The sequence below is a fragment of the Martes martes genome (genome assembly GCF_963455335.1).
Source record: "Martes martes genome assembly, chromosome: 4".
NCBI lineage: Eukaryota > Metazoa > Chordata > Mammalia > Carnivora > Mustelidae > Martes > Martes martes.
In genome coordinates, this window is record NC_137891.1 from 148,739,875 (window position 1) to 148,755,735 (window position 15,861).

At 50.9% G+C, this 15,861-nt stretch overlaps 1 protein-coding gene across 1 annotated transcript; it reads right to left on the reverse strand.

Moving 5' to 3' along the window:
- Positions 1 to 236: 236 nt before the first annotated feature.
- DIO1 (iodothyronine deiodinase 1) lies at positions 237 to 15,524 on the reverse strand. Its single transcript, XM_080800168.1, has 4 exons — positions 15,146 to 15,524; positions 7,478 to 7,621; positions 3,412 to 3,611; positions 237 to 1,033 (listed from the first exon to the last, which is right to left on the reverse strand). The coding sequence occupies exons 1-4, from the start codon at positions 15,465 to 15,467 to the stop codon at positions 941 to 943; spliced, it is 759 nt and encodes a 252-aa protein (XP_080656294.1). The 5' UTR covers positions 15,468 to 15,524; the 3' UTR covers positions 237 to 940.
- Between the last annotated feature and the right edge of the window lie 337 nt (positions 15,525 to 15,861).

Sequence of the window (15,861 nt, forward strand, 5' to 3'; positions counted from 1 at the left end):
ATGTCATGTTGTGAAGGTAGTTTGAGTCCAATGTGAAACATTCTTTAGCAGGAGTTCACAAGACAAAGGGACATTTAATATGTAACCCATGGAGAAGGAATGTTCTTCCCACCAAATGAGGCGCTCCCAAGCATATGGTATTTTTGCTGATCAGATTACACTGGGCTATAATGGAAGATAAAACAGGCTGACACAAACTGGAAAAGAAAATGTAAGAATCACACCAAAGCCACTCAAACGGCCTGAGATAGTTTAATCACTCTGTATTAGCTTGCTGCTTCTTAAAACATTTTCTTTCAAATCAAGTCACAGCTGTGTGTACTTTAGGCTGTGGCCGTCATAGACAAATATGAAAAGAAGCAGAGTTAAAACAGATGAATAGCAATGGCGATCCATTAGTCTGATGTAATCGAACACAAATGACCGTTAGGAGACTTGCAAAGACATCAGAGGAACCATTTCCAGTGCGAGCTTCTGCATAAAAGAACAACAGCTTTCAATTCTTCATCTCTCTCTCTCTCTCTCTCTCTAAACAACCGGCATGCTCTCCCCGTGCTTGGTTCTAAAAGCCAATTTAGTGTCTGAGATGATCAAGTCCATAAATGGCAAACTGGGGAAAATGAGTCTGCCTCACATAAGGACCGCCGTATCTGACCGCTTGGTGTCAGAGTGGCTGGAGAGAGATGCCACGCCTCGGCAGGCTGCCCGCGGAGTGGGACCTCTTTCACGTGGGGATGTCACGCGATGAATGTGGTCTCCGTGGGGACAGCGTAGAGTCGTATGGTATTTTAACATTCTGCTTACTTGCTGCTTTGTTGTCGGATTACAATTGTTTGGTTAGATGAGACCAGTCTGACCAGCAGGGGACATGAGTCCAGAGGTGAAAGCCACCTAGGCTGGGAGGAGACCCCAGAACTGGAGGATCCCTCCTGTTGATCACCTAGCACTGGGGGATCTTTCCAGACTTGATGTGGAGCTTTTCCAGAACAGCACGAACTTCCTCTGGATGGTAGTTCCAAGGGCCCGATTTCCCCTGCAAGAGAAATGAATCAGTGTTCCCAGATTTCCAGCCTGCAGGAATCACTGGGTCTGGAGCTGGGTTGAGAGGACAGGGCTGGTGATGGCTATGTGGGACTTGTCAGGATGGTGTCCTCAGAGGGAGAGACAACCCTCAGGTGGATGAGGTCACCCAGGGAGAGGGTGTGGAGTGGTGCCAATATTTAATGGGCAGACTGGACCGAGAAGTACAAGGAAGACCAGAGGGGGTGAAGTGAATAGTTCCAAGAGGAGAAAGGGGTCTGTACAAATAATTATCTTCCATAATTAGACCTTCAGACAGGCCTTATCTTCTCTACGCCTCCCAGCAAGCAACACCCATCCTAAATCAGACCCACCTCTGCCTCTCCAGTCCCAATGCCCTAGTCCAGCCCTCTTCGTCTCCTACTTGGACAGCCATCCTACCTCCTGACTTTTCCCAGTCCTCAATCCCTGCTTACTCCAGTCCACGCCTCACCCAGGAGCCAGTGATCTTTCTTAAAGATTTTATTTATTTATTTTTTATTTATTTGACAGACAGAAATCACAAGTAGGCAGAGAGGCAGGCAGAGAGAGAGGAGGAAGCAGGCTCCCTGCTGAGCAGAGAGCCCGATGCGGGGCTCGATCCCAGGACCCTGGGATCATGACCTGAGCCGAAGGCAGAGGCTTTAACCCACTGAGCCACCCAGGCGCCCCGCCAGTGATCTTTCTAAAATACAGATCCAGGGGCACCTGGGGTGCTCAGTCAGTTGAGCTTCTGACTCTTGATTTTGGCCCAGGTCATGATCTCGGGATCCTGGGATCGAGTCCCGCATCGAGCTCCATGCTCAGCAGGGAGTCTGCTTGGGCATCTCTCCCTCTGCCCCTCCCCCCACTCACTCTCTCTACTAAATAAATAAATCTTTTAAAAATTAAAATGAAATAAAATAAAATAAGATCCAATCGTGCCTCTCTCCTGCTCAGAACTCGTCAGTGGCTCTCCTTTGTCCTAAGAGGCAGGCTGAACTCCTTGGTCCAGAAGGAGACTCCTGTCACCACTGGGGACATGGTGACCATTCTCCATTCTCACCCTGCCGTAATCTGCCTCCGTGCCTTCGCCCACCTTCTTCCCTGTATTTTCCATGCTTTTCACTCACCCTGCTCACGCGGCTGGCTTCCTAGCCTGGAGGCCCACGCAGTTGTCACCACCTCTAAAGAGCCTACCCTTCCTCAGGGGTCAGGAAATTTCCAATCTGAGAGCCAAGTCTGTCCTGGTGCCTCACACTCATTGATGTCTCGTCTACACCGATTTTGTGCCACAGCAGCAGGATTGACTTGTTGTGACCAGAGATGATTTGGCCCACAAAGTCAAAAATATTTACAATCAGGCCCTTTGCAGAAAAGGTTTGCCGATCCCTGCTCTGGAGTCTCCTAGTACTGGGGACACCAGAGCACTCAAAGTAAGGGCCATTCGCAATTCATTCCTGTGTTGCCAGTACTGGCTCGGGGCCCAGCCCTGCTGGCCTCCACCATGCCACCTTAGAGCCATGTCTCTGGGGAGGAGAAAGGAAGAAGGACCTGAATCCTTGTGCTGTGACCCTTGGCACATCAGGAATTCGTCTGCAAGTTGTTGCCCATTTCCCTGCCACAGTACGGTCAGCTTGACCCGTGGGCGAGCAGCAGCTGCGTGGCTGGGCTTCAGAGGCTCTCCAAGGTTTGAAATCCTTTCTGCACCTATGAAACAGTTCCTGCCCTCTTAGGGGAGGCCAACGGTGCCCAAGTGGCCAGAGGTTGTGCTTCTGTCCCCAACCCTGGCCAGGCTAGAGGCCCTAAGGGGGCACAATCACCAGAAAGCAAGCCAGGACTTGGCTCCTGCCTCGAATCCCTGCTTCAGCATCTCCAGCTGCTGCCTGTAGGGTTTGCTCTGCTCCCACTCCTACAACCCTCTCCAGGTTCAGGCCTCAGAGATGAGCGGCTTCAGACCCTCCCACCCCTGACCCACCCCATCCAAAGGACTTAGAATTGGAATCAGAGCCTAGTGCGGTGTGACCTTGGGCAAGTCAGTGTCCTTCTCTGGGCATTGTTTATGAAATGGAAACAACCTTCTCTCGTTCAGCTCCAAACTGAGCTAGGGCTGGGCCAGTCTTCTGGGTTCGAAGGCAACAAGAGGCTGCAGCTCCAGCCAAAATGCTAGGGACTTTCCTGTGCATTAATTCACCTTCTGTGAGGTGGGGGTACCTCCCTTTTGCAGAAGAGAAAACTGAAACTCCACGAGAGGAGAGGGCTTGGCGCTGGCCACATGGCTGGTACACGGCCAGGAAGCGACATGAATGCAGGTCTGCCTGCTACAAAGCCCTTTCTGCCCATCCCCATCCTGGGCCCCATACCCCTGGTCACCTTGTAGAGGATCCTGCCCTCCCAGAGCACATAGAGCCGCTCAGGCAGCGCCGCGTAGCGCTGGCTGCTCTGGTTCTCCATTGTGTCCACCACCACAGGGCACTGGGGGCTCCTGTCTAGCAGCAAGCGGGCGGCCTTCAGGCGGTCCTGGAGATTCCGGTGAGTCCTGATGTTCACGTTGTTCTTAAAAGCCCAGCCATCTGCAAAAGAAGAGATGGACAGTGAACCTCACTGGCAGGGCGCTATTTCCTGCCCATTAAAAACCCCCATCCCCACCACCTTTAACTGAGGGTCCCAGATAGAGGAGCCCTTAGCTCGATTGGGCCCAGTTTCCTACTATGAGTGAAGGCTCGAGCTCACATAGGGAGTTACTGACTGATCCGACACGGAAGCCCAGGACTCCTGACTCTCAGCTCTTCAGCATGGGAGAGTCGACTAGTCCCATGCTTCTTGAACTGGAATGTGTATTTGAACGGTTAAAGGCAGATTCTGATTCATTCTGTCCAGGGTATCACTGAGGATCTAGCTGGTGCCCAGAGGCCAAGGCTGCTTGGTCCCCGGACCATACTCTGTGAGGCAGTGGTCTAGAGCAGTGATTCTCTGCCCAGACCAGCAGCGCTGGCATCACCTGGGGTTTGTTGGTAATTCTTAGGCTCGACCCTAGACTGACAAGAAATGGGGCCCACCAATCTGTCTTAACAGCCTTCCAGATGATTCTAACAACACACCGGAAGTCTACAAACTACTAGTCTAGACAATCTCCCTCTTCTAATTATTCTCCACCAGAATGTTCTTTCCAAAGGGCCAATCTGACCATGTCACTCTCCTGCTCCCTGTCATCCGCAGGAGAAATCCCAAGCACCCCAGTGACCCAGCCTGTCTGCCCGGCACACCTCCGGCCTCTGTTCAGCCAGTGGGTGAAACACCTGGGATTCCTTGACCCACCACCCCCGAGCTGCCTCTCGCTTCCACCCTCTTCCTCACGGGGCTGCCTCCACCTACAGTGTGAGAACAGGAGCTTCTCTCTCCTATGACTTCGGCCACTATGGCTGCCATTAGCTCTACAGACAGCCTCATGACACCTGCCCCTCAGGGTGAGCTCACAGCCAAGGACAACTGTTAGCCTGACAACCACCCTTCCTTTCAACCCCTAAGGAGTATTCCCACCTCCTGATCTGGCTACCCTCTAACTCATCATCCAAAAATCTCTGACAACATTACAAACACAAACTTTAATCAGATTTTTTTCTCTGCTTGAAAACCAATGACAGGGGGCGCCTGGGTGGCTCAGTGGGTTGGGCCTCTGCCTTCGGCTCGGGTCGTGATCTCAGGGTCCTGGGATCGAGCCCCATATCGGGCTCTCTGCTCGGCGGGGAGCCTGTTTCCCCCCCTGTCTCTGCCTGCCTCTCTGCCTACTTGTGATCTCTCTCTCTCCATCAAATAAATAAAATCTTTCTTTAAAAAAAAAAAAAAAAAAAAAAAGAAAACCAATGACAGGACCAGCTCCTTAGCAAACAGGTCACGATGCCGACCATCTCTCCCCACTTGCTCTTCTCGTCACGGCCGCTGCTCCTTCCGCATCTTGCTGAAGTGACTTCCTCAAATGAGGCTGACCCCCTCTTCCCTGTCTCCTTCCCATCTTTTCCATATTTGAGATCCTACCTGTCCTTTCAAGCCTCAGCTCTAACACGGGGCTCCTCAACGCTGCTACTGTTGACATTTGTGGCAGGGCCGCCATCCCGTGTGTAACAGGACATTGAGCAGCGTCTTTGGCCTCTACTCACTAAGCACCCCGCCCTCCCTTCAATTTGTTTTTGACAACCAAAAACATCTCGAGGCGTTGCCAGATGTCCCCTGGGGGACAAAATTCACCCTCCGTTGAGAACCACAACTCTAACCCCCTCTCCTCCAGGAAGCCTTCCCTGACACACGCAGCTGTGTGTTATGGGGCAAGCTCTTGAAGCCTCTGTAAACTCTGTTTCCCCATCTGTTATGGGATTAATAGGACCAGCGTTGCAGATGGCTGTGAGGTAACTTGTCTAGAATTCCTAGTACTCAGCCTGGCTCACAGAATCTGCTTAAAAAATACGGGTTTATCTTGCCTGACTCCCCCAAATAACAGACAGGTAGGAAAGAACCCAGTTTTTATTCTATGCCACAGGTATTCTGCTACTTTGCTCTGGAGATGCCCCAAATCAAACCCATTTAAGGCTGCTTATTAATGTTAATTGGAAGGGGATTTTCAAATGGCCTCGTTGCCAAGGTGCCCTTCTGCCTTCTTACAGGAAGTGGTACTCATGTTAATGGGCTGAAAAAAATAACCATAAAGTGCTACTGGCCTTTCCCTTCTATTTGCCCCATTTCTGGGGAGCCTGGACCCAGCTAAAGTGGTCATGGGATCCTTTGGAAGCTACGTGATCTGTGTTTACAGTCATAGCTGCTTCCCAGGGTAACGGAAGTTGGGAAAGTCTATCAGCAGAAATGGCCCCACCTCCTCAGTGCTTCAACGTGCTCCGCTCAGGAAACTTCCTCTGAGAGAAGCCAGCTCTCGGGACAAATTCACATCAAGATACAAGTGCCCGGCCACAGTGTAAAGTAACTATCACCTGCCCCAAGACATTGGAACTTCGTAGATGACAACACCACCAGCTTACCTTTGTGTCATGTTTAGGCAGTCAGTCTTGTGCAACCGTTAGCTCCTTGGAGCTTCACAAGGACCTCCTGGGGAGGCCAAGCTGGGATTCTCCCCCTTATCCTGCAGCTGAGGACATGGAGGGCAGGAGAGGAGCAGTGACTTGCTTCCTTAACTGTGAGTTCCTGAGAGGCATGAACTGTGTGTATCTTTTGTCTCAATATCCCCAGGCCCAGCACAAGTGCTCCTTAAATATTGTCAAGTGAGTGACCCTGTGAGGTTGGTCTTGTCATCCCATGTCACTGTCGCAAAAGTGGGCATGGAAGATGAATTCCCCAAGGTCACGTGGTCGAGCTAGGACCCATAATCAGGTCTGAAACTCTGAAGTTCACGTTCTTCCCACCATGCCTCATGCCTCCCCATAATTTACCTGGACAAACACGGGGCATGTGGGAACCTGATTTGGGCCCCAGGCCCTAGGCCTTGTGGGATCAGTGGACCATCTGGTAAAGTTCAACGGGCTTAGCCCACAAGCTGTAGGAGTTTCAGGGAGAGCTCTCCCGAATGGAGCTCTCCAGCAAAGGAATAAGATGTCCCGTGAAGTAATGAAAATGTGTGACCACCTGTCAGGGGTGAAGAAAGAATGCCTGCCCCGGATGAAAGCTAGCTTGGGGCAGGGGGTCTCCAAGCATGGCCCCCAGACCAGCAGCGTCAGCATCACCTGGAGCTTGTCAGAAATGTGAATTCTCAGGCCCCATCCCAGAGTTCTCAGATGAACTCTGGGATTGGGGGGGGGGGGCGGTCCAGCAGTCTGTTTTAACGAGCCTCCCAGGTGCTTCTGATGCTCACTAATGCTTGGGAACCATCAATCGAGAGGAACCACAGTGTCCTTTTGAGTCTGGAGAGTCTTAGGAGGGGTCGCACACATAGCTACGGAGTGGGCATTTCCCTTGTGACGTTTCAGGTCTAAATTCCTCCTACTAGCTCCTCCTCCTTGATTTCCACTGGACCCATCCCTCCAGGTTTTTTGGTTTTTTAAAAATTTTATTTATTTGAGAGAGAGAGAGAGAGAGAAGGAGTAGGGGGAGAGAGGCAGAAAGAAAGGGGGAAGCAGACTTCTCACTGAGCAGGAAGTCGGACGCTGGGCTCAATCCCAGGACCCCAAGATCATGACCCGAGCGGAAGCCAACTGACCGAGCCACCCCGGCGCCGCCTCCAGGTTTTCTGCTCCGTGTGCTGGTGGAAAGCACAGACTGTGAAGTTACCAAGTGGTGGGTAAAGGCAGCAGGGACTGAAAGAAGCAGGTACTCCATGCAGAGTGGCTCTTGCCCTCATTCCTCTTCCTCCCCCCTCCTCCACCTTGAGCCTGGGCCTGGGGAAGTGGGGCAGGAAAGAGAAGGTAGGAAGAGGCAGGGGCAAGGAGTCTCTCAGTACCTGATGCGTGCGCTTCCTCGATGTAGATGATGAGGAAGTCTGCCATGGAGGAAAAGTCTTCAATAAGTCTCTTGAACTGGTCAAGTTTGAAAAGAAACGAAGGTCAGGTACAACTTCCAAAATTCAGCACCAACGGCCTGTTGCCTGAAACAGGAATGGAATCATCAACGACCAGTCCTCTACACACAGCCTTGATTCATCAGCACTGTCTTCGCTCAGGATGCTCTCGCTTCCGGTACTTTCCTTTTCCCTCAAAGATGGAGCCAGGCCACAGTGAGGGGACCGACACCTACAGAGCCTGACTTAGCAGAGGCTGGAGCCAGTTTACGCCTCTCCACGAGGAGGGGATTTTATCAGGGGGTCTCAGTGGACCACCTGCAGCTACTAGGTGGTAATTCAAATAGTGAGGGTCCCTCCCAGGCACTTTGTAAGGTAGGCACAGATCTGTCTTCTCAGGTGATGAAATTAGAATACCACAAGGTAGGCCATTTTTCTCCTTGTTTACAGACTTGCTTCAGGTCACACAGCAGGTCAAGTGTGGAGTTAAAATTAGTACTCTGGCTTCTAGACGCTCAATTCAGAGTTCTTCTCACTCAAAGCCCCTGTTTCCTCATTCACAAATGGACATAATAATAATACTTACCTTATAGGGTTGTTATAAGGATTATAGGTAGTACGGATAAGGGAGTACAGATAAGGCCTTAAAGTGGTGCTTGGCTCATAGTAGGTACTGAATAAATGTAGGCTGTTGTTATCAGCTATCTTGTCCCTGAGCTAGGAAGTGGGACAGGCAGCGAAGGGGATGCCACAAAGGGGAATGAGGGGTAGGCCCAAGACTGGCTACATAATTTGCTGGCTCAGTGCAAACTGAAAATGCTGGGCCCCTTGTTCAAAAGTGTGTGTGTGTGTGGGGGGGGTGTGGAATTGCCGTTAAATATATGAAAATAAAAAGATTTGCTTCTGTGGCCTCTCTCTTACACTGGCATGGTATTTTCTAGGTACCATTTAATGTCAGACTCTCACGGACATAGGGATAGTCACAGGGCAAATGCAGCCAGCCCTTCATAGTCAGCCAAGAACCCTAAAACTTAGTGCATATGTGCCTGTGTGACTATGGTGACCGGCTACCAGCTTTCTTCTCCCTCCAGCCAACAGGCCAATGCACGATGCCCCAGCCAGCGTATCATGAGAAACTGAACTAGACATTTACCCTCCCCACGTGCCTCCCACAGGGTATCACAGCCGCCATTCAGGAAGGCTTAGGCTCCTTGCTCGGGGAGGGGATGGGGCAAGAGGCTTCTCCCACCACTTTTCCCCAGTCACCTGACACACTGCCCCGTGGCACCATTAGCCCAGGATGGGGATGGCCATTTCCATGCCCTGCCACGAGAGGCTGCCAGAGGCACACACCCAACCACCCCAGCCTCTCCTGTGCCTGTGTCCAGGTCCTCTCTGGGGTCAGAAGGTGGTGGCAGTCCCTGGGGAGGAGTGGGAAGGAGGCGGGACCAGCCCTGTCTCTGAGGGTGGAAGAGGGGGCCACGGAGGACATGTCCCAGGGAGCAAGAAGGCTGTGGGAGGCCGGATCCCGCATGACCAAGGCTCCAAGTCCCTTGACAGGTTCCATTGTCCCATGAGGCTTCCCTTAAAAAATGTAAATTCCAAGATAAAATGATTAAGGATTTCAAGATGGCTAATGGAGAGCATTAAACCCCAAGCACAGAGCCTTCCCCTGTGTGATTCACTGGTCCCACACCCATGAAACCGGCCCTGGGCGGGAGCCTTCTGCAACTGCCCCACCTTCGAGGGGGAGTAGCCCTTGGGAGCTGCCAGCACCCGGGGGTCCCTGTGGCCAGAGCGGACACGGTGGAGGCCTCACCTCACATCTGTTAGAGCACAGCAGGTAGAGCACAGCAGGTCGTGCACTGTGACATGGCCCGTAAGAAAGCTGTGTCGCCCAGGCACACAGCTGCCCCTGGAGGGCAGAGCTCTCCTCCCACACGCTGGGGAGCGGTTCAGCAGAGAACAAGGCCAGCCTGGCTCTGCCTGCATGCAATTTCTTTTCTTTTCTTTTCTTTTTTTAAGATTTATTTATGTATTTGACAGAGAGAGCACAGGTAGGCAGAGGGAGATGGAGAACTACGTTCTCTGAGCAGGGAACCTGACACGGGGCTCGATCCCAGGACCCCGGGATCATGACCTAAGCCAAAGGTGGACACTTAACCTACTGAGCCACCCAGGTGCCCCTGCCTGCATGCAATTTGAGGTTTATTCAGTGGCAAAAAAACAAGTAAACACATAAATGTGGTAATTCCAACTTGTGATAAGTGTTTCGAAAGAGTCCATAAAGGAGTGACCTACTTTAGACAGGTGGGTCAGAAAAGGCCTCTGAGGACATGCCATTTAACCTGAGAAATGAAGGACAGGAAAGAGCCAGCCATGGGCAAAGGGAGGAGGAGGGCATTCCAGGCAAAAGGACTCTCTCCTGTACAAAGACCCTGAGGCAGGACAGAGCTTGGTGAGTTCAAGGACCTGCAAGGCCACTATGACCAGAGCCAGGCCCTCGGAGTGGGTGGGAGGTGGGGGAGGGCGGATCACAAGAGGCAAGACTGGAGAGGCAGGTATGAGCGGGGGTGGGGATGGTGGAGGGCAGGCTCTCCTATGCCTTGGTGAGAAATCTGGATTTTATTCTGGGTACAGTGGGACATAGTGGAGATATAAAGCAAGGATGGTAGATATTTATTGCATTTTTGGCTGCCTTGTTCCTAACTGTCCTTCCTAGGTGGAATTCCCTATTTTGTATGGTATTAATAGGAGCGTACGCCTCTATGGAGGACAGAGGGGCCAGGTCTGTTCTCTGTCCCGGGCAGCCAAGAGGCCCAGCTGGGTTGATTGGACCATCCCACAGAGATCTTTGGTCCTGAAGTCATTGAGACAACAGAACGGTCCGTGGCCCAGTGGCAGTGCTCCTGTCTGGATTGGAGGAGTCCTGGGGGTAGGCGTGTCGGTTCCCAAGGCAACCAGAGTGACAGCAGCATCTAGGCCTGACTTTTGATGCTAAAAGTCCAGGCCCAGCGCTCCAGGTGTGGTTGATTCTGGGGGTCTTGTAACACGTTCTTAATATGTTCTTGTGTGTGTGTGTGTGTGTGTGTGTGAGAGAGAGAGAGAGAGACTAGGAAAACCAGAGTGCGTTTCTGTGACTTGCAGGCCAGACCCCTGACTCTTATGGTAGAGAGATATAAAGAAACATGGTCAGATTTATACCTGAAGATTGCTCTATGGGGAAAGGCCTGAGGATGGGAATGGAAGTGGGGAGGATCCAGTCAGGGGGTGCCGGAGAAATGCACATGAGAGATAATGGGAGCCCGGGTTAGTGTGAGGGCCGTGGAGAAGGTGAAAGATGAAACTGACAGGACTTGCTGATAGAGGGGAACCGAGGGCATCTTAACTTGCTGACAGTGTATTTCGTTAGTTAGACCCTCACCTCATTGTGCAATGGGTTTGAAGAAGCCTATACATATAGTAAAATATTTTTTTTAAGATTTTTTTTTAATTTATTTATTTGACAGATAGAGATCACAAGTAAGGAGAGAGGCAGGCAGAGAGAGAGGAAGGGAAGCAGGCTCCCCGCTGAGCGGAGAGCCCCATGTGGGGCTTGATCCCAGGACCCTGGGATCATGACCTGAGCTGAAGGCAGAGGCTTTAACCCACTGAGCCACCCAGGCGCCCCTAAAATATTTTTTTAATAAAAAAAAAAATCATGCCCTTTGGGAAGCACAGAACAAAAGGGAAAGATGGAAAACAAAGTGGTCTTAAGTCGCATGTATTCATTATAACTGAACTAATATTTGATTGAGTTTCCTGGTGGCCAAGTAAAGAAAGAAGCTATTGATTATACAGTCTTCATTTTTCAGTACATGAGGAGAAAGTTGGCCAAGGAGATACAAAGCTCTCCATGTCCTTGGCTCATAGATATTCTCTTAAGAGGCCCTAGGGGGCACTGAGTGGGCCCAGTCCCTGTTGGATGATTACACAAGTCCTCTCCCATGTGACAGGACTGCCCAGGCCTCATCAGGGTAGTCTCAGAGGGAAGTCAAGGCTAAGTGGCCAGCCATTGGCCTCCAATGACCCCAGACAGTCATGCTTTTGATAAGAACCCCAAGACTTAACGTCAGGACCAGTGCTAAATATTAGCTATCTGGAATTTTGTTTTTAATTGGAAAAAAAAATTCAACATCACTGATTAGGAAACTGGACGAGACAGAGCCATGTGTTTAATTATTTATAGTGTGGTTGGGTGCAGTGATCAGTATGGAGGGCAAAGTTTAAGCTTAGTTCCCCGCTTTCATGATAGCAGAGAGGAAGGATGGGTGCAAGGGGGTGACGGGACAGAGGACTGGCAGTCTGCCTGTGTGCACAGGCCACGGGGCAGAGGACACCATTTCAGACGTCGGGCTAGCACTGTCAAGTCCATCTTGTCTGTAGAAATGGGGAAACAGCCCCGTAGCAGCTGAACTTGAACTCACCATCATGACCTCCGGGTCAGGCTCTCTTAACGGAGAAAGCCCATTTTTCGTTACTAGATGACCCCTCCTAAGTACACTTGGGGAGATTTTAGGAGATAATAAACAGGGGTTGAAATAAATCCAGTTTCCTATTAACTCCCAAGTACCTAGAAAATAAATGATCCAGACTTGCCTTCTACCACCACTCACCAGTTAAACTGTGTTTTGCTCTGGGAGTGTGTGTACCTCATGTATGTACAAGTGCGTGAACACCCAGAGGTTAGGAGGGGGCTGGGAATTCCTCTGGACCTCTGTCATCTTATCCAACAACAAGTCCACTACTGGAGAGCCAGAAGCTAGAGGATCTAGTTCAGGCTCTACAAACACTTGCCATACGACTGACTCTGAGCAAGTAATTTACCTCTCTGGGCCTTTGCATGTGAAAAATGAAAGAACTGCTTTAGATTACCTGTAGAGTCTTCTAGACCTTCTGCTCTATGGCTGTAAAATGAGTTCAGATTTATACCCAAAGCATACATCAGAGCGTTTTAGTGGCTGGTGGGTTTCCAAAGCAGTTACTGGATTGCTTTCTATTAGGCATACCTGATCATTGTTAACACCCTGCTTGAAAATCCTTCTAGAATTCACCAATACTCTCAGGTTGAAGTCTACCCTCTTCAATAAGACACATAAGATCCTTTAAATGCTGGTCCCTGATGCCGTGTCCAGCCTCATTCTTCACCAGCTTCATGCCCCCCACAGCCCCACTTCTGCCAAAACTGACCCATGGTCCTCCACAGCTTGGCCCTCTGTAGCTCCTCTCCTCTGCCCTGTTCTGCTCCCCACTGCCCTTTTTCCCCACCCATCCCAAGGCTTCACTGTCCCCAGATAATCAGCTCACCATCCTCTTCTCCAAGAAGCCTTCCTCTGCCTGCCTCCCTATCTCATCCCACTTCTTCCAGAACCCTCCGGCTCCCTCTCTCACTACACCATCTCCCCCTCCGGGCTATGAGATTTTCCAGGGCAGAGACCAGTCATGCTGAGGTCTGTACCACCAGCATCTACTATTTCAGGACCATTCAGTACCATTATTTCTGGGTCCATATGCCAAAAGCCAGCTCTGTTTTACGGGTAGAGTTTTCTTTTGTCTCTTGGTCTCCCTCTCTTTCCATTCTTCAGTCTCAGGTGCAATAACAGGGAGCAGAGACCAATAGAACAGTCTTTAAAACATAAACTGGTTCACAAAAGTGAACAGTTAAAAGAAGCAAGTACATTCTGGAAAGTGCCATGAGGCAAGTTGGCTTTCACAGAACTGGTCACTAGCTGGATATTTGGCAAACTGACCTGGTTCTAGCACAATGCTTGGCCCACAGGAGATACTCCATAAAAGTTCGTCGTTATTCTCATTGCTCTTATTATCAGGGGTCACTTAGGGGATATGGAATAGAAGGAGTTCATTCGTGTACTGCAGTTGTCGAGTCAGGAGCAAAAAACTCGTGTCCTTCCTTCTGCTGGAAACGCTTTTCCCTTCCCAAGATACAAAAATCTTTCTCGTTTTTCAAGGCCTTGTTCCAAAACCACTTCCTCCAGGAAACCTCCAATCCCGGCAGGCAAAGTTTATACCTTAACAGCCTCCTCCGTCTCACAGAACTGTGAGGATCTGTTTATGACAACTGTCTATGAAGATAGACGAGTCTATGAAACCATAGACTCATCGAGGGAAGGATGAAGCTCTTACCTAACTCTTAGCCCCTGGCATCTAGTTGGGGGCTGGGCTCATGAATGTTTGCCGAGGTGCACTGGAAAGCACGAGATGAGGAAGTCCAGATTCTGGGTTTGACTTGGTCACTCACTGGCTGTGTTATGTCTGCCTCTCAGTGTTCTCCATCTCCCTTCTAAAGTGAGAGGATTGGATTAGGCTAACGTTTCCCAAAGGTTGTTCTTTGGAACCTGGGCATTTCCTCAGGTGGAGAGTCAGGGGTTGTACGTTAGGAAAATCAGACAGTGTTTTCTCAGTTTTTTCAAGTTTTGTTTGTTTTTAAGCTTCAGGGCTTCTCAGAGCTTTTTAAGTATGTGTGTGTTCTGTGAATTTCCAGGAGGAGGGTAGGGTGTGCAGGGTTTCCCAAACTATTTCAGTCAGGAAACTCAATGTGGTAACGTGTATCTGTGGGCTTTGGCTTCCAAAGAACATGTTTGAAAAATCACTAGATTTGGTTGCCTATTATAACTTGCCTCAGAAACCTTCTCTACTCAGTCTGCTGGGTCTAGGTCCTGGGAACTCAGAGATGAATCAGACACAGTTCTGTCATGAGGCTCCCCATCAGGTGGGAAGAAAACACTTGTGCTTGGCAGCCAGAGGCAGGGTGGAAAGACTCAGAGTCTGTGGAGAGGGGCAGATGCAGAGCCATGAGCCCGGGAGAGAGAGCGTGTGCCTAGCTGTAGGGATCCGAGACGGCCTCACGGAAGGGGGACAGGAGAGCAGGCCCGGCTGGTGTGGGGTTTTGGACTGTTGGTGACAGAGGGGAAGAGCCAACAACATCAGCAAGGCAGAAAAGGGAGAGCACGAGGTACGTGCCAGGCTCAAGGGTTCATCCGGAGGTTAGAACTGAGGGGGAACCTGCAGGTGAGACTGGGAAGGGGAGCAGGAGTTGGCCCAGGGAGGACCTTGAGCACAAGCCTGGTCCCGGGCTTCATCCACGGGCTCCACGTGCCCAGAATGTGCAGGCCAGTGAGGGTGGGAGACATTAACCAAACACCTCCATGTGTAACTACCTACCCGGTCAAATGTGATAGAGAAGAGTGGAGGACATTAAGCCTGGAAGAGTGGCTGAGCTAGTCTGGGGGAGCCAGGGTTGGCTCATTGCAGGTAGTGTCACCGAGCGGCAGTGTGAAGGGTGAGCGGGAGCCCACCAGGCAGAGCTGAAGAGCGTGTGGAAGGCACTGAAGGCCAGTGCGGCTGGTTTGTGGGTTAAGGGCCTGGGAAGGTGGCGATGCTGCTCAGAAGAACAGAATCTAGAAGTCCCAGTTTCGGGAAGTGAGAAGAGGACAAGAAACCAAAAAGAGGAGCAGCTAGAGTAGGAGAATTCAGGACTTTCCAACCCACCTCCCCACCCACCTCAGCACCCCCCATTCCAAGCACATCTCAAGTTCGCAATCATCTCCTCACCGTGCATGAAGTCCCAGATGTTGCATCTCTGTCCTGAGAGCTGGACTACGGGACAGTTGGGTGCCAGGCTCCCGGGCTCCGTTCTGTCCTCTAGTCGCTGCCATCGGACCTTCAGGACAAACCAGAAATACTGCATGCTGTAGAAGGTCGGGGCCCAGTTGTCATAAGAAAAGTGGGGGTTCTTCTGGTTCATGGCCAAGATGTGTTGCTTGACTCTCTCCGGAAACAGTATCAGGCACACTTTGCCCACGGCCACGTGCACCACCACCTGCAAGAGGACCCAGAACCTCTTCAGCCACAGCCCTGGCCCGGGCAGCCCCATCTCGGCACACCCAGAGCTGGCTCTGAGGCCGGTGGGCAGAGAGGACACAGCCAGGCGGTACTGGGCGGAGCTGAACAAAGGTGCAGGGTGGACGAAGCCAACCCAGGACGGCAGGAAGGTGCCAGGACAGAAGGTGTCTGCCTTCCTGTCCATGCAATGGAAAATTCCAAACCAAGTGCTCAAAGGTCTGTTCTAATTATTATCATTTCTGATCCTTCGCCTTAACCTTTGAGAGATCCTTGGGCTGGGAGACTGCAGATCTTAAATCTTCCCTCTGATAAATTTTTAAAAACAAATACATAAAAAGGTCACACTTAAAGGGACCCTGTGGTCCTTTAGAAAGGCTCTGTTGCAAGTAAGTTCTAATAGTAATGATTCTTTTAATAATGTAAAG